General features: G+C 45.5%; 1 protein-coding gene across 1 annotated transcript in view; it reads right to left on the minus strand.

The window, feature by feature from the left end:
- Nucleotides 1-991: 991 nt before the first annotated feature.
- The window catches only part of BMF (Bcl2 modifying factor), a 30,855-nt gene continuing 9,348 nt past the window's right edge, over nt 992-22,498 (minus strand). Inside the window, exon 4 of the mRNA XM_036736338.1 lies at nt 992-5,760. Within this exon, the coding sequence (XP_036592233.1) occupies nt 5,659-5,760 (102 nt within the window). The 3' untranslated portion in view covers nt 992-5,658. The remainder of the gene's footprint in view (nt 5,761-22,498) is intronic.

Genomic DNA, 22,498 nt, shown 5'->3' on the forward strand with positions numbered 1-22,498 from the left:
ATAGTACTGAAAACTTACTAAGTTATGATGGCCCCAGAACCAAAGGGCCCAGGGCAAAGCAATGAGGAAGAACTTTAGAACCACCATCATACCCATGACTGCTAAGAGTAGTGTTTGGTTTTTACCCTCTTGGGAGTCCTCTAACACCAGATTTTGAATGTTTTTTTTTTCAAACCAAAAAAGATTAGTAAAGATAGCAGCTGTCTTTCCCAAGTCCCCTGACAACAAATACACCCCCTCAAACTTTACCATGGTGAAAGGAAGGAATCTGACACCATCGGTTTGATCGTGGGCAATGTTGAGCAAGGTCACTCTTTGGACTCTGCTCTCTCTCCCTCCCTCACTGCCTTGGTGAGAAATCACTTCAGTAATCAGAATGTTGGACTCTAATTTCAGCTAGGAGTATCTAGGACTCATATAAAGGAATTTTCTAACTTCACCTAATCATTGTATCAGATCTAGAGTTAGAAGAGGTCTCAGAAGTCATCCCATCCAACACCTTCATTTTACAGGCGAGGAAATGGACACCCGTGGAGGTTAGGTGACTTCCCCAAGGTCACACAGATAGTAGCCGTATCAGAGGCATCATTTGAACCCAGATTCTCAGACTTCAGAGCTCTTATTTTTTTCAATGTACCACACGGCTTCTGCTGATGAGAAGACAAAGGTCCAGAACTGAAGTATCTCCTCCAAGATCACAGAATGAATTAACATCAAAGCCTGGACTAGAATCCAGGTCTCCACAACCTGCCCCTCCCTATCAAGTGCTGTATTTTTGGTGTTGTAGTTTTGTTTTTTCACAGCACCAAAAAACAATCAGAAATGTTCTCATTGACAAGAAGGCAAAGGCAATACCAACTTCCCCAAGGTTATTCTACAAAGAGGCAATTGAGGATGGACCTTGTCACTCGAGCTATTGACGTTGCTTAAAAAACAAACAAAAAAAAAAAACACAACAGAATAGCGAAGAGAGGACATCTTTGCTTTAAATGATTTTATTAAAAATTGTACCAGTTGCTGAAAAAAAGACTCCATATATATACACATATATGTATGTGGGTGAAGAACATAAAGCCAGTATACTGTACAGATATAAAACAGGTTTCCTTTCCTCAATTCCCCTCCCTCTTCCCCCTCCCCCAATTCTCCTTCCCTCCCTCTCTTTCCCTGCCAGGTCCCAGGAGGCAAAGGGCAGAGTCCTGGAGATACGTCAGCAGGGACAACAAAATGCTACATTCTCACTGGGTCTCCATCCACAGCAGAGAAATGGGGTCTATGCCTCTTGGGAATAGCCCAGTTGGTGTGGATTGAGGGGGAAGGGGGAGGGAGAAGAAGGTGGGTTAACCAGCCGGCCAGCTTCTGAGAGCAGGGCCATTTGGATTCAAGCAGATGAGGTCTGCCAGCTGTGGAGAGAGAATGTGTGGCGTGCACGCCCCAGGGCCCCCTATCTCCAGAGGGCACTGAGCACCAAGGGGCAAGCACCAGTTAGAAAAACCTCTGCCCAGCACTGGCAACAGTCCAGGAAGCAGCAAAACCATGGCATTAGAAGCAAGTTGGAAGAAGGAAGTCAGTCACATCCACAAGGGAAAGCCCTGGGAAGCTGTTTGGGTTGCAGGCCCCATCAAATCCTAAATACCTACTGCCAACCCTGGTGCTTGGGTCTTCCTCAAGTCCTGACAAGTGAGCAAACTGCCTCAAGGCCATCAGAGAGATGGGGATGGGAGTGGGGGGATTCACACTAACTACCTCCTATCCTCCCAAGAACTGGGATCCACCCTGTCCTTCCCAGTAGGGGCCCTCTGACTCAGGGAAGTTCCAGGACAAGGCTCTCCAGCATATGATTTGCAGCAAACACCAGACACCCACATGTATCCTAAGCCATCCCATTCCCGTTTCTTCTCTTACTCTTCCCCCCATTAAAAAAAAAAAACTTCCCCCTAAAGGCAGGAAATCTCATGAAAAGGAAAAGCATAGAAATTGGCTTCCCTAGTTCTCACTTCTCAGAAAGTAGCCACAGTGAAGGATCAGACCCTTCCCCGGACAACTGGCAGGAGCACCATTTCTGTCTGTGTACTTTTCCCACATATATGCATACACACATACACACACACATACAAAAAGCACACACATATTCCAGTGCATTCAATGTGATGGGGCCAGGAGAACAGTCCTGGTGCCTGCAACGGGCCACTTGGGTTGCACTAAGTCCTCCCAGTGCTTAGAAGCCACAGTTGTCTGCTCTGAACACAAACACACACCCCTAGGGAACTGGTTTGTAGGTCATTGGGAGGTGATTTTTTTCCACTTTGGATTGAGCAAGAGTAGGAGGCTTCAGAAAGGTCAACTCCCTAGAGACCCAAGAGTAGGAGGCTCACACAGACACTTATTTCTGCTTCTCAAATCTAGGGGGGAGGAGGAAGAGGGCATGTCTCAGATACCCCCTCCCCCTTCCTTTCAAATCCAACCAACTCCACTGAGAAAAGGAGTCCCGGGTTTGGCCCCAGGCTGCTACACAAACCATCTTGCTCCCTTCTTTGGCTGATCCGTTCCAGCAGCTACAGACCCCTAACTGTGGGACACCAAGCTCCTGGGCCAGGGGACTACACTGATATTCACAAGGGGGCTCCCAAGAGAAATTCTAGGATGAATAATATGGCTCTGTTCTCCCCTCAGAACCCCACTCCAGTCTTCAGCTGGTCACAGGTCACTATTCTGGCTTGCTCCCCTCCTACTTCCCCACCCCAAGAGGCAGCCAGGCTACTGGCAGGGGGAGTGTCTCAGAGGCCAGACCTAGGAACCATTCCAGCCTTTTCACACAGTGGGAGGTGGGGAAAGCAAGGGATAGAATCTTAAACAATACAAAATCAGCCCTTTCCCCACCTCCCAGTCTCCTCCATTTAGTTTTAAAATTTTGCCCAGGCTTGTCTGAGGACATACTCAGTTCCTGACCTCACATCGGTTAGCAGTTTTGTGGGGAGAGAGGGAAGGGAGGCCACAGAGGATGGTGGGATGGGGTAGGTGAAGAGTTGGGGGGTGGGGGGGATCCCCTGCTGTGGCGTGAGCAGCCGCTGCTCCAGTCACAAGGACTCTATAGCTCAGCTTGACAGAAAAACCACAAGAAACCAAGCACTGAACCCACACATGTGGGATAGAGTTGAGGAGGAAAAAGGAGAAGGGGAAAGCTTCTGCAAGACAGAAGAGCAAAGATTTTGTCTTCAAAGCCCAGTTTTAAGGGCCCCGGGTGGAAATGAGGCATTAGGACAACCCTAGACCTTCTCCCTTTGGAGAACCCTTCTCCACACCCTCCAGCATGAAGGATTAGGGGTAGGCTGGCAAACTCCTCTTTATTTAGATTGTCTGTAACAGCTGGAGTCAGAGTATTCGGTATCATAGCCATGGAAGGAAGAGGATGCACATACATCCATGACCCACCCTGGGAAGGATGCTGGAATCCCAGTGGGAACATTTAGGGGAAGAGCAGTATTGGTCAAGAGATGGGCAGGTGAAAGGAACCCTTCCCAAAGTCCATTTGTGAGACACATGTTTATAAGCCCTGCACCCCAGGCCCCTGCCTCAGTTCCCTGGAAGACTTCTCTTTGTTCATTACAAGCTAACTTTCTTAGCCAAAAAAATACAGTATGTACCCTGAGATGAGATTCCAGGCTATGGTCAGGGAGGCCTTGGGATGAGACACCATGGAATCCAAGCAGAAGGGAGCTAAAAACAGTGGTGTCCCATGGTCTTAGGCTCGACAAAAGCACCAAGTCAGCAGCCTGCTCCACAAACTGGCTCCCTCTGTCCAAAGAACTAACTGAAGCCACCTAATGTCTCCCTCAACCCCACTAGTCCTGAGGGTAATGTGGTGCTGAAAGAAGAGGCAGAGAGCAGCTCATCTTCCATATCCAATGGGAGCCTTCTCTCCCATCAGGGAGAACATCTTCTTCCATGAACCAAGTTCCTTCAGCACTAAATTGTATCCCTTCTTGGAGATTTTTTCCTCAAAGTATAATTTAAATCCTAGATAGTTGATTAATGTGTTTCCTGTTCCCTCTTCAGACTAGCCCTCCTTCAAGACATGCCAGGCAGCCATTCTGTTTTCTTTGGTGGGGGTGGGGAGAGAAACAGACAGACAAGTGCAGAAGAGTTATACCCAGGAGAAGATGGAAAAACAAGGAGCCACCTGAAACCCAGCCTTGAACCTAGCTCTATGTTTTGTTGCCCCCCGCCCCAAAAAAACAACAATCCATAGTTCAGCAGATAAAAACCATTAACCACCCCCACCCCTTATGCCTTGCTTTTTCCCACCTAGCATTAGGTACAAAGGAGAATTCAATAGAAAACAGAAATTTCATTTTCTTAGGGCCTGACACTTTGCTCCCACCAATAAATGGGAAAATGATCACTTGTCTAGTGCCTCACATCACCAAGAATTTTAAACCAGGGTTCTCCTTTACCCACAGAGTGGCTTTCCAAAGAGAAGCTGATGGCCCTCCACCTCTCCCTTCTCTACAAAGGAAGCTGATGCAACAAGCTGACTGACCACTCCACTTATTTCAAGATGAAGGTCAATTTACTTTTGAGTAACTTCTAGTCCCTAGAAGAAAATATTCTTATCAATTCTGAGTCACTGCCAAATCTAGAGCCTACTTATAAGTTTGGTTCACTCAGTAGTAGGCCTCATATGGCTGTGGACCCAATTCAATGCCTGGGAATGCCAGAGTGGCCTTACCCACCCACCCACAATCCTTGGGAGTGATGCTAGAGATCCTGAGGCAGTTGTCCATGGGATTACATACTCTGGGGCTGCCAATGGTCAGGGCTGGACCTGAATTTATAACCAATTAAGTGACTGCTGAACTTGCTAACCCTTTAGTCCCTGATGGCTGTATATCCAAGATGGAAGCCCATATTGAGTAAATTTCCATTATGTTCAAAGGATAATGGTCAGAACAGTGCTACTACCACCCAGCAGTGCTCTGTATTAGGTTCAGCAAACCTATCTTCTCTTTACTCTGGGGGGAAGGAATTCACAGCCACAATCTACAGTAAAGAGTTGCTGGAAAGGGGATCATGGGAGAAGCCAGGCAAGGTGACCAACCCAGGACTGACGTCAGCACATCTGGTTTGTTTTCCTCACACAAACCTAATCTCCATGCTTGGGCATTAGAATCTATGCCAAACATCAGCCATGGAGAAGAGATGTTCTTGTGAACTGGGAGGGGCCAAACCCAACTCTTCATTAGTTAGCAATGTCCTTAGGAAGATGTCTTCCTTCCCAAAAAAAAACTAGTTGATGGCCATCTTCAACACCTGCTGCCTCAGAGGTCCATTTGCTGGGAGCCAGCAGAAGGTCTCATCAACACAGACACACCAGTCTTTCCTTCAACAGTGTTTGACCAAGGCTCCCCAGCCTGGGAGATGGCTGGGAGCAGAGCAAATGTCCCTTGTTGAATTGGTCTTATGTACAAAAAGATAGTAAAACAAACAAAACCCCAGAAACAAACAAAAAAAATTTCAAAATAATAATAATAAAAAAAGCAAAACTTCACAAGACACAGTGCCAGTTTTCCTGGAGTTCTACCCGATGTCCTGCTCCAGGAATAGGAGTGGAAGTGGGATTCTCCCTGTGGTCCACACACAGAGAGGGGCAGCAACGTCTCACCTAGGGCCTGCCCCATTCCTGTTCTCCTCTCTGTTCAAGGCCAAATTGTGAAGGAAGAGGAGGATCTGCCACCACACGTGGTTTTGGTTCTGCTGGTGCTGTAAGACAAAAAGAAAAAATCCACCTAAGTCCCACACAGACTCTTTATCAACTCCAATAAAAGTTCAGTTCCTCATTTCTTGGAGTAGGCACTTTAATCCTATCAGCACAGAAAGCTGAAAAAAGGAGGGGAGAGAAAAGGGTGATGGAGAAGAGAAAGTTTAAGTTCTCCAAAAACAATTGTCGTTCTAACATTAAAAAGAAAAGACCAGACTCTTTAGGCATTGTGCACAAGAGGATTAAACTTCTTTCCCCCTCCTGCTTGCAAGATTTTACAGAGTTTAGCCAAGAGCTGCTTTTAATCAGATTGGCTCCTGAGCCTCTCAAACCCCAGCTGCACTAACAACAAACTTTTTTCAGAAAGAAAGGGAAAAAAAGTGCCCCTTTTCCCCCAAAGTTACACAGAGAACAAGGGAGTGGGGAGGGAGAGGGGAGGGAGTCTCCATCTGCAAGTGATTTGACACTGTGAAGGTCAAAGGGTTAATCTTCAATTTAAACCACACTGCTGAGGCAGCAAAAATCTGATTTCATCCAGTGCAAACACACACACACACACACACACACACACACACACACTCACACTCACACACACACTTGTGCACCCTCCCGCTCCCCCTTGCTTTCCCTTCCCAGCATCTCCTGCTCAGTCCTGCCCTTTTTATAGCTATTCTTGACAGTAAGCCATAAATAATCCCTCTTGGAGCCCTTTCCTACTGACTGGAGCCAATTAAACCTTAAGCAAGAGCATATTTGAAAACAAAACAAAAACAAAGCGTGCACACTACACTCCCGGAGGTTATCCCAGGTCCTATGGTTAGGCAGGAACACTGGAGGCAAAGTTCAGGGGTCAGTGGTCTCCAGGACTCCTACTGGTGTCCCACCCAAACAGGTAACACTTCTTGGGGCTCGGTAGGGACTGGAAAGAGCAGGCACTCCTCCACCTCCAATCATCCATTGGCTAGCGGGGTCTTTGTTCAAAAAAGATAGACTTCTCTCCTTATCTAGCCAGAGGATTGGGCTGGGGGAGTGTGTCCTTGAGGGAGAACATGGTGGAAAGCCCCATCAGAACCTGCAATGAGGAACCCTATGTATTGGAGCTTGTCCAATGGCCCAGTCAGCAAATCAGACATTTGAAGAGAAATTTCATAAAATGTTTTCCCAGGGGACTTAAATCTTCTCTTTAAAGAAGACTTCAACCATAGCACCAGGCGACTCAGAGTATGAGTCAGATGGCCTGAAAATCACAGTGAGTCAGTTCCAGCAGAACTGGAAACTGACCCCAAATTTCCTGACTCCCAGGCCAATACCAATAGCAATATCATCTGGCAACCCACCTCCCCGACATTTTCCCTTAGCAGAGGTGAACTTCCTTAGGTTCTCCCTCTCCTTTGACCTTGGCCACAGAGATAAAAGATAGCTTCTATGGTCCCTGGCTCCAGTGGTTTCACCAAAATGAGCAAAGAGATGCCCTTGGGGAGAATTCTTAGAGTCCAGTAGGCAACAGCACTCCTCTCCCTCCCCTAGAGGGATGATAGGCAGGGAAGAGGGGGTTAGCAATCATACTTAGGGGCCCAAGGGAAAACAGGGATGTGCCACTGAAGGAGGCCTGCAGATACGTGCCAGGGGGAGACTGATGACTTCCTCCTGTTTTGTAAACAAAGACAGTAAATGAGGAAACACGCAATGGGTCTTAGAATCTGGTTAGAGTAAAGCAGCGTGAAAAAGGACTCATGCAAACTTGACTACTCAGGCAGGCAGCAGCCAAGCCGACTACTCCCGGCCCCTTCCCCCAGCTGCAGGGAGACACAGGTGCTAAATCTGGGTAGTGCCTCAAGGAGGGAGACGAGAGGAAAAGCTGCTCTTCAGGTGGGTCAGGTTGCATCACCAGAATCCCTGCTGCTCCCCAGTTGAAGGCTTTCCCTGTCCTAAACAAACACACACATACACCCCACCTCCAAGAAAATGATAACATTAAATCCTCCTGTTTCTACCATACTACCCCCTTGTATTATCAGGGTAGGCCACCTGCTCCCTCTTCTCACTGGGAGTAAAGAACATGGCAGGAAACCAACTTAAAACCACAGCAGAGGCAGCAGGGTATGGTGGGAGAGGTCTGACTCCGGAGTCAGAGGACTTGGGTTTAAATCCCCCTATGAAGCTGACTCTATAGGATCTTGGGTAAATTGCCTTCCTGGGTCCCAATTTTCTCATCCATAAAACAAGGGGGTTGGACAGATGGCCTCTGAGGTTTCTTACATTAGTGGAGCTATGAACCTAGGCCCTGTTGACTAAACATTTGGAATGTCATTCTAGGGTGTGCCTCTGACCCATCTCCAGGATCTTGGCTAAAAGCTTAGATGGCCATCCCATGGTCAAAGACCTATAGGAAGGGGAATGTGCTACCAAGGCTGCCCATGAAACTTCTAGGTAACTTCTTAACAATGAGAGGGTTTCCCTTTATTCAACCAAACCTTCAATCTGTCCCCTCAAACTTCCACTCATAGCTCCTTGCCCTGCAAACAGAAATCAAATACCCTTCCAAATAACAGCCTTTCAAAGACTTCAAGACACCTGCCATGCCTCTCCCTACTGAGTCTTCTCTTTCCAATCTAAACATCCCCTAGTTTCTTCAACCACGAAGACCTGGCCTTCATGCTTTCCATCATCATGGAAACCACACTGGCTCTCATTGATTTGCCAATAATAGGTCACAGACTAAGCCTCGCTTGGTCATTAGGTTTTGATGGTTCAGAGTGAGTGTAAATAGCAATTGTTTCTGTTCCAAACAGAAACTCTGAGGGTCTTCCCCTCCCAAGATTGATTCTTTTGTGAAGGCAAACTAGGCCATCTTTTGCCTCAATTCTTACCTAGTCTTTAATCGTTGAATGGACATGGCCTCGGACAAACTGAGACCCGGAAAAGACCTTAGCTTAAAAAGGCCAAGGTCTCCCACTGCAGCCAGGGTCATCTCCAATTGTCCTGACCTATGTCTTGCTATTGGACTCCAGTGACTCTGGAGGGGAGAGTGAGGCTGGTGACTTTACACAACTCTACCTCACCTAAATCCAATTCACTTGCAAATCAAGACCTCATCTTCAAGAACAAAGGATGAAGAAGAAGAATGATGCCGACGACGACCACATCATGGGTTCATAGGATCACAGATCTAGAGCTGGAAGGTACCCCAGAAGCCAACCCTCTTCATCTTACAGTAAGGAAGCTGAGATCCAGGGGTGACAAGGTTACAATGGTAGTAAGTGCCAAAAGAAGAGTTGGAACCTAGGTTGATGAATGAGTCAATAAATAAAAAAGCATTCACTAAGTATTTATTATGTGCCAAACACTATGTTAAAAACTGGGAACAAGAAATACAAAAAGCCGCTTGTTCCTGACTTCAAAGAGCTATGGGGAAGACCACAAGACAAGGGAGCGGAGGCTAAAGTGGGGAAGAGTGTTTGTTCTAGAAAGCTACAAAGATAATAAGAGGAGTCATAGGACAATTCAGTGAAATGTTCCTTCTAGGAATGGCAGTATTGATTGTTGACCTCATGGCAAGCAGTGGAAAGCTGGCAGGGTGCAAACAGAGAAGGAGGATGGCATCATGGAAGCGTATAGTGGAGGATCTAGTGAGGAGGTAGTTGAAGTGCTTGATCAGGGGCAAGAGTGGAGTGCAGAAGCAGGAAGGTGGTCTGACCACTGTACCAAGCTGCCTTCTCGATCATCACTCTCTAACTTATTGTAGTTCTTTCTAAAATGTGGCACCCAGAATGCAGCACAGTATCTAGATGTGGTCTGAACAGGGCAGTGTGCAATGGAATTTCCTATGTTCTGGACATTATGCTGTCCTTAATTCAGTCTAAACTCACATTGGTTTTCTTGGCTGCTGTTTTGTAGAGCTAACTCACATTGAGCTTGTGGTCCACTAAAACCCCAACATCAGGAATGCTTAACTCTGGGGTCCATGAGCTATTTTTTTAGTATTTTGATAAGTGTATTTCATTATGATTGGTTTCCTTTTCAATTCCATGTACTTTGTTTTAAGCATTTAAGAACATTCTCCTGAGAAGGAGGGGAACCATAGGATTCACCAGACTTGCCCACGAAAAAGGTGAAGAACTAAGAATTTCTGATAGATAATCTTTACATTGAATGATTGTCTAGCCATACCTTGTCCATCTCATACTTGCCATAATCTAAGTGCAGGAATTCATATGTATCTCCATTAGATTTCAGCCTATTCTTTTCAGCCCACTCTTCTAAGCCTGTCAAGATCTCTTTGGATCCTAACTCTGCCCACTAAGGTAGATGCCATCTTACCATATCCATGACTTCTACAAATATGACAAGTGTCTATGTGCTTCAATATTTCTCACATTCCCAATAGGGAGCCTATCAATCTGCCCACCAAAAGCACTGACTGAGTGACTACTATGGGTCAGGCACTGGGCTCCATACTAGAGCTGAAAAGCAAAACGTGAAACAGTACCAGCCCTCAGGGAACCTACATTCTACTGGAGGAGCTAACGTGTGTATCAGAACGCTGGAGACAATGTCCTTTGGTGGAGAGAAGCACCAGTATTCCTCAACTCCCTCACCTTAATCGATCCCCTGGGGAATTGCCCCCAGCTTCCTGTTAAATTGTTGTTCAGTGGTGTTCAACTCTTTGTGACCTCATTTTGGGGTTTTCTCAGCAGAGATGCCGGAGTGGTTTGCCATTTCCTTCTCCAGCTCATTTTTACTGACGCGCCTCCATCAAGTGGATGCAAGGTGATAGAGATGGGGGTGAGGGGATGGAACTTAGCAGTTAGTGGGGTTGGGAAAGGCTTCCTTCTTAACGGGTAACCCTAGCAGAGATGCTGCATTCTGGCATTTAGGGTTAGTTAGAAAGCACCCAAGAGCTTTCGGGAACCAAAGTACTTTTAAGTTCATTTCTAGAGAATAATGCCAGTGTTGTGTGTGGAGACATAGAACTGGCTGGCCAAGGAAATGAAACTGCTTCCCACCAGGGAAGGCTGAGCTGATTCAGGAAAGGGAGGATCAACGGGGCAAGGCCCTAAATTGCTTACTGAGCTTCACGAAGGCAGGACTGGGGACCGACTACACAGTCAGATTTAGAACTGGAAAGAACTGGAGGGGCCAGCTAGTCCAACAAACCCTCTTATTTTACAGACAAGGAAACAAAGGCCCAAAGAGGTGAAGGGACTTGGCTAAGATCATATCAGTAGTAAGTGACAAGAGCTGAGACTCAAACCCAGGTCCTCTGACCTTGGGCAGCCTGCCGTATTTATACTTCTCACATAGATATTCATGTACTTCTTGGACAGACACAGCGTACAAAAATGAGCCGGGCCCGGAGATCAGCCTGAGCAATCCCACCTAGGTACAATGAGTAAGTAGAGTCCCAGATCTGAAGTCTGGAAGACCCGAGTTCAAATCCGGCCTCATACACTTACTACTAGTTGTAGGATCCTGAGCAAGTGACTTAACCTCCTTCAGCCTGTTTCCTCATCTGTAAAATGGGGATAAATCAATACACATTCATTAAAGGTCTACTATAAGCCAGATAAGTGTGGTAAGAGACAACAAAGAGGCAAAAGACAATCCCTGCCCTCAAGGAGTTTACAATCTAATGGAGGAGACCACAAGCCAACAATATAGAGGCTAAATAGGAAATAATTAAAGGGGAAAGCACTGGAATTATGGGAGTAGTAATGATAGGACCTACCTCCCAGGGCGGTTGTGAGGATCCAATGAGACTCTTATAAAGTGCTCTTCGAAACTCCAAAGAGCTCTATAAATGCTTGCAAACAAATAAACTGGGCTGGGTTTTCAATGATTGGCAAAGTGCCTGCTGCCACAAGAACCGGTCTTTTTTTTAATGCCAATAGTCTTCCAAGGGCTGTTGTATGTGGTGAGGCTTCATCATGGAACACCATGATCTCAGGAGTAAAACTGCACATGACCCAAAGGTAAATAAAAAGACACACGGAGAGGCATAAATCAGATGCAGCATGCTGCCAAGAACAATCTGGGCCTCAGTTTTCTCATCTGCAAAGTGAAAAGGTCAGAGCAGATAACCTCTGAGTTCCCTTCTAGCAGCACTAAATCTGTGATGCTATGGATGAAAAAGTGGCAACAGATATATTATCAAGAGCAAAGATAACCCAAAGGGAGGTGAGCCGTCAGACGGAAAGAGAACCAGAAGATAAAGCACCTACTACGTTCATTATACTGGTTCCCTCCAAGATATTAAAAGAACAAAAGGAAGGTCAATAAGACTTGAAGGCATGAACAGTCTCATTTCAGCCTTTGCATCCCCAGTGACTAGCATATAGTCTCTAGCACACAGTAGGAGCATAATGCTAGTTGATTGACTTCATCATATTAGACAGACCTTTTATGGAAAGATTTATGGGAAAACATGGAAAAGAAATGTATATATCAGATGAGAAGTTGTGAAGGGAGTGTCCACACTGATGGAATCCAAGCTCCAAAGTAGTTAGGGTACTACGAAGCCAAAGTCCTCCTACTGTGATCCCCTCGGGAGTCTATCCACAGGTACACCTTCAAGTGGGAGAGAAACTAATAGGACCTAGTTTGTGCATCAAATATACTGTATCTTAGGATCATAAGATCATATATTTAGAGCTTGAACTTGAAGGCCATCTAGGCCAATATCCCTTTTTTACACTTGGGGAGACTGAGGCCCAGAAAACTGAAATGATTTGCCTCTATCACACAGCTAGTAAGTGGCAGAGCCAGGATTTGAATCCTGACTCCAAATCCAAGACTTTCCACTGAGCTATGCTGCTTCCTTGATAGATGACAATATTTGTGGTGGATCTCCTTAGTGGTAATAAAGGAGACTTCATTTTACAACCAAGGGAAGGAATTTGGTGTAGCGGGAAGAATACTGGAGTGTAAGTCTAGAGATTGGGAGCCTTGGTGTCCTTACCAGTAAAGTGAGAAGGGTGCACTGGATAATTTCTAACATTCCCCCTAGTTCAAAATCCTACAATCCTCATCCTGGCTCAGCCACAGACTACCTAATGTGACGACAGGTATATCTGTACCCAAGTGTCCATTTCCTCACGTGCAGAATGAGGGCACTGGACTAGGGCTCACCCAGCTCTAACATTCTACGTTTGTTATTCATGTGTCTCCTTAAGATTCTGACTCAGAGTTCCATTACCTAGCCCCACCATCCCTGGAGGGTGGGGCCTTAAAGGAGCCTGGAGACCAGACTAAACCATCCAGGCACCGTCTGAACCCCACTGCATCAGCAGTAATCATTATGTGACACACATGGAATAGGAATTGGGAAATATGTACATAGCCCTCACATGAGCCCTCAGGGCAAAGCCAGACACCGACACACACACATATTCCACTCTATCTTCCCTTGTCACTAAGTGGCCCCCAAAAGGCCCTTCCTAAAAGGAAACCAAGCCACCTCGAGCTGAGAAAAATCAAAGAAGATCCTGATTACAAGAAACAACTTTTTTTTTTTTAAAGTATGAAACAAAGAGGTTTAACTAGTGAGGAAAGAAAAACTGTTTGGAGGGAAGGCAATGGGAGAAACACGGGAAGAAGGAAGGAAACCTTTTTTTTTTTTCTGAAAAGAACACAGGGAACTCAACAACACCAAAACACCACAGCGTCAGATTTATTGTTCAAGATTCCTTCAGGGGCAGCGGGGACTAGGAGAGTCCGTACTTGGCATCCAACTATCAAGATGACCCCTTGTGCAACCTGCCACAGATCCTTACTCACTAGATGGACTTTGGTCCAAGTAGCTCCTTCACAGTCCCAGGACATTCCCAAGGATGGCAGGCTCGAATGGGCCTCACAGTGTAAACTCATGCCACTGCCTCCTTAGTGCCTTCCCTCTGAAACTATCCCCAATTTATCCTGTATATAGGTTGTACACAGTTATTTCCATATTGTCACACCCATTAGACTCCTAAAGAGCTGGAATTGGGCCTTTCTTTGTAAACTCAGAGCTTAACACTGTGCCCAGTAGACAGCAGGCACTTAATAAATGCTAGTTGACTGATTGAGGGCCTCTACATAGGTATTTAATAGGATACTGAAGGACAAGTTTAGGCACTAAGGAAAAGAATATATATAATGATAATAATTATTATTATGAAAGGCAGTGAATAATAGTAGATAGAGTTGGCCTCAGAGTCCTGATGGACATATGCCAGCTGTATGATTCTAAGACAGTCACTTAACCTCTCAATACCCCAGGTAGCTCTAAGAATTGTTGAATAGTTTCAGTTGTGCCTGACTCTTCGTGACCCCATTTGGGGTTTTCTTGGCAAAGATACTGGAATGGCTTGCCATTTCCTTCTCCAGCTCATTTTACAGATGAGGAAACTGAGGCAAACAGGGTGAAGTGACTTGCCCAGGGTCACACAGCTAGTAAGTGAGGACAGATTTGAACTAGGCCCAGTGCTCTATGGACTGCACCAACCTAGCTGCCCCCAACTGTCTAATGATAGCAGTGACCAAGCAGGGACTGCTCTGCATTGAGAGAGGAAATTCCTTAAGCTCCTTATGCCTTTGAAACCATAGGTGAGGTCCAAAATAAGTTAGCCATAGCCAATCTTCATTCAAAGCTTTTTAGTTTACAAAACATTTTGCATCCACTCCCTGGTATATTCTTCACAACAACTTTATGAGGCAGTCAATATAAGTCTTACTCTATCATCTCCATCTTTCAGCTGGAAAAATTAAGGCTACATGAAGTTAGGTCAAGGTCACACATTAAGTCAATGGCAGAACTGGGATTCAAAATGGGTCTTCTCCAAACTATGGACACGTCTGAAGGGGCCCCTACGTGAAGCAGTCAACATCTGGAACAGAACCGGTACAGAACGGGACAGTTACTGCTATCCAGGAGAGCATTACCAGTACTGGCTGAGGCCTTCAAGGCCAGTGACCAGCTCACCCTCACTTCCAGCCAGAAGCTTATCTGCATCATTTAGAGCAGAGATTCCGGGATCCACGCAGTCCATGGATAGATTTCAGTGGGTCCATGAACTTGGATAGGAAAAAAGAAAGCGATATCTTTATTTTCATTAATCCCTAAGTGAAATTTAGCATTTCCTTCCCAAAAAAATATTGTTCTGAGAAGGGGGGCATAGGCTTGATTAGATTGTCAAAGGGGTCTAATTAAGAACTCCTGACCAAGTAAGATGAAGAAAACAAAGAAAGGGGTAAACATGTGCATGTGCACACACACATATGTGTATATATATATGTATTTATATAAATATACATATATGTTCATATAATGTATGATGGTTAGGATCACAGAGCTGGAAGGGACTTGAGACATCTTCTCATCCAACCCCGTCATGTTACAGATGAGGAAACTGAGGCCCACCCAAAACCATACAGGTAGCCATTAGCAGAATGGTTACAAAGTGCTTCCACAGACATTCAATCCTAAAAACAACTGTGTAAGCATTATTATCCTCGTTTGACAAATGAGGAAACCAATGCTTAGAGAGGTTAAAATAACTTCCTCAGTTACAAAAGAATTCAGTGGAAGAGCTGAGGACTCAAACTCAGGTCTTCCGACTGGGTGGACCTTTCCAATAAACCACACGCTGCCTCCTCGTCACTCTTTCTTCAAGACCCAGAACATGCAAATGTACAAAGCAGGTACCCGATAGTCAATCACTTGTGGAATGGAATACAAAATTAGTCTAGGAGAAACCCCCGGCCCAATGCCAAAAACTATGTCAGGCCAGTATTAAAAGACTGATTTTGTTTTATAATATAATACGTTCATTGCTTATGGGAAAAGCCAATTAGTCAAAAAAAAAATATATGGCGGTTCATTTTATCTGACAACGTTGAATTATACAATCTAAACCTTGCCCTGACCTATAAGGCTTCTTGTCTGAGGGAATGGAGGCTACTCCCTGCCCTCAGCATATATCATCTTAGCTCTCAGTTTGATCACCGGGATCTTTCTCTTCTCTACCAGTTTGCATATATTTTAGGGTCATTTATGTCCCAACAGCACTCATAAGTTCATTTTTAGCTCAAAGGAATGTAAAGAAGAAAAAGGAATATAGGTATGGCTCACTTTAAGAAAATTCAACTTACAAAATTCCAAAATTACAAAATAGATGAAGCAAGGTAGGTAAGGGAACTGCCTGGAATACTCAGTGACTTGCCCAAGGTCATTCACTCAGTATGTGCCAAAAGTAAGATTTGAACCCTGGCCATCCAAACTCTGAGGCCACATGATGCTGCTTCTCTAAGGCTATTAACTCTGTTGCAGATCTGCATTATTAGAAGGAACTTCCTCACAAGGAAACTCTCTCATCCAGTGAAAATATGAGTCTATAACAAAGGCATATAAAACACATTGTAAACTTTAGAGCATAGCAGCAACGCCAGCTATTATTACTATTTCTTAAGTTCAGATATCGTTCCAGGGGTGTGGGAGCTTCCTTCTGTGCCCCCACCATCAACTGCAATACCCTCACCTCTCCAAATCTCAGGATTCTCAATCATTCCATATGAGTCAACAGCATGAAATGGTGGCCTAGAAGGTTAAATGGATCTTAAGACTCCATGGTCAGAGGGATGGTAACCCAAATTAGGGAAAGGGAAAGTCCTACCAGACTCTGTCCTAGCTGGCAAGAGGAGTGATTATTTAATAACCAGTGATGTGGGGAGATCCAAAGTTCCCTCCTTTTTCTATCATCCTCATTTCGAAAACTGTCTCTGAAGACTGAGCTAACTTTCTCCTCTCTCCAATCCCACTCAACCTTACAAGGAATCTCTAATCTAAAGTGAATTCCACTCAGTCAAGCTTGGGTGGAGATAGATCCTTTCATCTAGATTGTCCAAGGCTGGGGGTGGTCTGGGTATAGGGGTAGTCTCTCTAGCGAAGAGCGACATGACGTCACTCTTGGCCCCTCATTGTAATATTCATTTTCTCATTAATTATTAGCCAATCAGAGCTGATTGCCACCCCCAGGAACACCCCTCTTCCAAGGGCATTAAAATTCTGGTATTATTAATAAAATGACTAATTACCCAGAAATTATATCTCTCAAACTTTTTAAACATCGCACTGAACTATATCTGGAGTATTGTGGTCATTTCTGTGCATGGCCTTTTAGGAAGGCCACTGACAAGCCAAGAGCACTCAGAAGGTGAAGGAAGTCAAGATCATATATAGCTGAATATATTTATTTATTTACATTTATATATTATAGCAGTATATATAATATATACATATATTATATATTATAGCAGGATAAGTTGAACTGAGAATGATTAGCCTGGAGAAATGAAGACTTGGGGGAGGGGGAGAAGGTATATAATACAGTTTAGGGAGGGTGGGGTGTAACAGCTGTCTTCAAGGATTTGAATGGCTGTCATCTGGAAGACAACCTGATTAGTCCCAGATGGCTGAACCAGGAACACTCCAAAGAAGTCACAAACGGGCAAATTTTAGGCCTGATATAAGGAAAATTTTCCTAATGATGAGAATTATCCCAAAGTGAAACGAGCTACTTGGAGAGGCGATTGGCTATCTCTCCCCCTTTTCAGTGGAGAGCATCAAACAAAGGCCAGATGACCACTTACCAAGCAGTCTGCAAAAGAGATTGTTGTTTGGGTATGACAGATTGGGCTAGATGGCCTCCGAGGTCCCCTCCAAATATGAGATGCTGCACTCCATTTCATAATATCGCCTGTTTATAAAGTGCTTGATATTTGACAAGATGTGTGTCTTGTTCACTCGTCGCAACGGTCCTGTGAGGTTGGAAGGATGGGAGCAACTTCTACTCTAATTCAGAGAGGTTAGAGGAGGTTGAAGGACTTGTCCAGGGTCACACAGTTAATTAGAAGTATTGGTATTTAAGTTTTCTGCTGCCCCAACTTTGTGCTCTCTTCACTATGTGATAAGCAGTTTGTCCCATTTTTGCCAAAGAATTAATCACAGAAATAACATTTAAGGGGATTTGTTTCCTGATCAATAATTGCTTGATAAAGAGACTGGAAACAAGAGTATAGTAAACTGTGAAGGAGCCATGGCCCAGTGAAGACAAAATCATAAAATGAAATAAAACACGACTGAGGTTATAGTGCAAATAAGTGGGAAACATGACTCCATTTTGGAAAACTCAGGTGGATGCTTCAGGAATGGGTCTACACTTTCTCATTCTATTTTTCTCCATCTATATGAACCTCAGCCAAGGCCTGAGGACGAGGTCCCTGTGGCCATAAGAGTGTGAGAGAAATGTCAAAGGAAAATCCAATTCAAAAGACTTAAAGAAAATCCCAGATCTGCTTTTGACACGAGTGACTTTAGGAAAGTCACTCAACCTTTCTGGGCCTCAGTTTCCTTATTCATAAACTGAGAGGGTTTGACTAGACCTCTGAGGTCAGCTATAAATCTGTGACTTCCCATTCTACCTGTATACAATAGAATGTGAGTTCCTTATGTCTCCAGTACCCAGTACCACCTGGCACATAGTAGGCACTTAATAAATGCTTGGTGATTAATTGTATTTGGGGAATGTGGACTTTTGTTGTTGGTCAGTCATTTTCAGTCATATCTCACTCTTCATGACCCCATCTGGGGTTTTCCTACTAGAGTGGTTTGCCATTTCCTTCTCCAGCTCATTTTACAGATGAAGAAACTGAGGCAAACAGGGTGAAGTGACTTGCCCAGGGTCACACAGCTAGAAAGTGTCTGAGGCTGGATACAAACTCAGATCTTCATGACTCTAGGCCTGGTGTTCTATCCCCTGCACCACCTAGCTGCACAGTAGGCACTTGATAAATGCTGGTTTCCTTCCTTCTTTTCTTTCTACCTAGCTGCAATGTGGACTAGTGAGAGATGAAATGGAACCCAAGGCAAGAGTAGGCCTCATCTTCATTTTCTGCAGAGAAATTCCCTCAAGATGGGAAAGGGAACTGGTCCCAGTGGACCGGCGTTCAAATTCAGCCTGTAATGCTTATCACCTGTGAGCTTCTGGGCAAATAATGTATTCTTATCACTAGCGGGCTCTCAGTTTCCTCAACTATAAAATGGCCAGGTTGGACTAGATTACCTTGGAGAGCCCTTTCAGCTCTCTATCTATGATTCTACTGAAAGGGGCCTCAGACTACAAGGCCCACCAGAGAAACACCCTCTCCCCTCTCTAGACAGTCAGACCTTAGAGTGATCCCCATTCTGAATGTTCCCCTCTCCTACCGTCACCAAGATTGGAGAGTGAACTCTGTACACTGTTCTAGGGGAGACTGAACCATACAGGTATAGACCCCCGGGCAGGAAACTGACCAGCCAGGGAAGACAAATTGATAGGACACTTCTTAAAATTCAGCGTTTCGGTTTTTCCACCCTAGAGGAAGAAACTATACCAAAACAGAAAAAAAAAAAACACCTTGCCAAGAGCTGTGTCCTTTGATGGCTATGCCTACAGGAAGTGGAAGCCACTCACCACCATGGCAACGCCAATCACCTCGCAGGGAGGAGAGGGCAGCCTCAGGACAGCCCGTTCTCATGCCTAGCAGCAGCTGGGCTTCCCTTCTTACCCAACCCAAAAGGCTGACTTTGGTGGCTTCCGGGGGTGGCTACAAGGAAAGGAGGGCTGAAGAGACTGGGGGAGAGATGAAAAGGTCTGGATCGATTCCTTTCCCCCAAACCCCGGCCCTCCTTCCCCTTCTTGTCGCCTTTTATCACATTGCTTGCCTAGGTAATGGAGTGATCTGGGTATGGGTCTCGGTGGCAGAAGCTATAGAGTCCTGTGCCCAGTTTATCTAAAAGCCCCCTCAATGCCTCACTTCCCTTTTGGTCTACAAATGGAGAAGTGAAGAAGACTCTTGGGAGCCTGGCACAGAACTGAGATATCTGACTCCCCTAGGACACAGGGGTAGGAGTAATGGCTCACAGGATCAGAGATTTAGAGTTGGAATGGGCCGCAGAGGGCATCTGGTCCAACTCCTTCATTTTACAGAGAAGTAAAGTGAGGCGCAGAGGAGTTAAGTGATATGCCCAGTAAATGACCAGAATGGGATTTGAACCTGGGTCCTCTGACTTCATGGGCTAGGGGGGTGGGGATGGGGGTGCAGGGTGCTATTTGGATCCAAAAGGCTGCAGAGAGGTAAGACTGGGCTCCTCCCAATGGCCCCTGTGGCTAGCTGGTTCCTGCCCCACTGGGGCTTTCCTTCCTGGATACTGCAAACCTAAGCAGGGGAGGAGGCTCCAGTTCCCGTCTCTCTTACATACACTTTGTTCTGGTCATAGTGGGAATAGCAAAGGTATTTTTTTTTTTGCCACCAGTAAGTAGCATAGATTAAAATCCAAGCCAAACCCTTACCTCTGTTCCCACCGAGTATACCAGTATAATCCCTGGGCCACCTCCTCTCCCCAACAACAGATTGACAGATAGACAGACAGACAGACAGACAGACACACACACACACACACACACACACACACACACACACACACACACACACACACACGCCTAGCACGGTGGGGAAAAACTAACTGGCCCCTTCTCCTGGAACACCGAAGGAGGAGCTGTCAGGTGCAGAGCCTGTGGGGAACTCGGCCCCTTGTCAGCCACACAGATGACTCAGAGGCTAAATATAGCCATCGATATAAACAGAGCCAGCCACAGAGCAAACACAGGGCCCAGAAGACTGGGCTCTCACGCACGGCCTCTCTCAACAGCTACCCCTCTGCCCAGACACCCCCTTGCCCCCTCACCTCCACTCCTGCCCAGCATCCCCCACCCCACCTCTCTGAAGTGCTCCAGGCAGGCTTTCCACTCCAGTGGCAGAGGCTGACTTCCTAGGGACTCCTCATCAGCCTCTGAGTCTTTCCTGTCCCCCAGCCCAGGACCAACCCCTCTTAGAGGCTAAGCTACAGCGCAAGCCACAGTCTTGGTTTAGAAAAACCACCCAACAATGGGAGGATTTTAAAAGGCCAGGAAGCTAACAAGCCAGGCACTGGGCAAAAGAGTCACTGATAAGTCTAACACACCACATAAGCCAACAGCTTAGATTGGCCTTCTCTCTCTTTTAAAAAATGTTTCATTGATGCTCTTTTCTTTTTTTATGTATCATTCTCCACTTCTCTCCCCCACGGCCCCCCACCACCTCCCTAGCTTTAGAATCTTCTCTTGTAATTATAGTGTAATCAAGCAAAAGAAATCAAAATGTTGGTCATGCCTGAAAATGTATGCTTCATTCCACACTCATAGACTGCCACCTCTTCTAAGAGGCAGGAGGCAACCTTCACCATCAATCATCTGAGGTCACCTGCAAGATTTCTCCCCTAACATGCTTAACCTCTTAAATAAACTGCAGGCTAGGCCTATGCCTCAAACTAAATTTTGCTTTTTAACTCCCTCTGGAAAAAAAATATTTTATATATGTGCCTGTCATCCAAGTGGCCTAATGATGTTTTAGCTGCTAAAGTTTAGCTTATAGCTCATCCAGAATTAATTTTCTAAGAACCTAATGATGATTATACTTAAGATTTCTAAGTCAGATTGGCCAGGGTGGAATCAATTCCCCAGTGAAAGCCAAAGAACAGTTTCCTACCCCCTTTTAAGTCTGCTTAGCCAGCCACCCTGAAGCCAAGGGTGCCTTAGCTTCATGAGATCTTCAGGAAATGTCCCAAGGTTTAAAGAGGCCCACAAGCCTCTAATACAAGTGGACTGTGAGACCCATTGACCATCAGCCCTCCGCATGCTGGCTGAGCCACATATGCCCACCTTCATGCCATGCTGTATTGGGGCAGAGCATGGGAACTAGTACCTGTGTTGTAGGAAGCAAGGATCCCTCTCTGTGGAGGTTCTAGCAAGATATCTATCAAAGTAGCCAGGAAATGCTTCTACCCTCTTCTGGAGAAGGAAGAACACATGAACCCAGAGAACACCAAGGTCAACCCTAAGGAGCCAAAGCCTGGGTTCCCTCACTGGACCTCAGGGATTGTAATGCATACTTCATTCATTCAGGGATGCATCAAAGAGTCGAAGCCTACGCTTCTGGGTTTAAACAATGGAGTAAGCAGGACAAATAGGGCTTCTAAGTAGGTAGGAGGAGGTAATACTACATTCTGCCTCCAAATGCCTTGGAAACCCAAAAAGCCATTAGCAGGCACATCTTGGACTTTGATTTTCTGTCTCCAAGTCATTTTCTGTCTCGAACCTTAGTGTCCGTCTCTAAATGACAATCATCACAACTGCACCAGTCCCCAGAGGGCAATGCAGCTTGGGAAATAAGCCAAGTCTTCAACTGAAAAGCTATCAGAGAGATTTTGGCTGGCACAATCAATCCCCGGACAAGCATTTATTAAGTGCCTATTATAAGCCAGGCGTGTGCTTGACACTGGGGAGACAAAGAAAAAAATTAAGTAGTCCCTGCCTTTGAGGAGTTTACATTCTGTTTCAGACAATTTCCACACTGGGGCTCCATTTGGTGACACACTGAGAGCTCCATGCCCTCCATGTAGTCCCATTTTTCAATACCACAGATCCATCCCTAACTTCGTGTAGCCTTCTGACCTTGACCCATAGCTCCCCATGGTAGGAAGGTTTCCTCTACTTTATAGAAAGAATAGCTGAGGGAAGACAGAGAAACTAGGAATATAAGATAGATACCCAGTCTAACAGGCAGAGTGAAAGGGTCTCAAGATCTGAGGCAGTAGGAGGAAGGTGGTTAGATCGCCCTTCATCCTTC

Source organism: Trichosurus vulpecula, chromosome 8 (genome assembly GCF_011100635.1).
Source record: "Trichosurus vulpecula isolate mTriVul1 chromosome 8, mTriVul1.pri, whole genome shotgun sequence".
Classification (NCBI taxonomy): Eukaryota; Metazoa; Chordata; class Mammalia; order Diprotodontia; family Phalangeridae; genus Trichosurus; species Trichosurus vulpecula.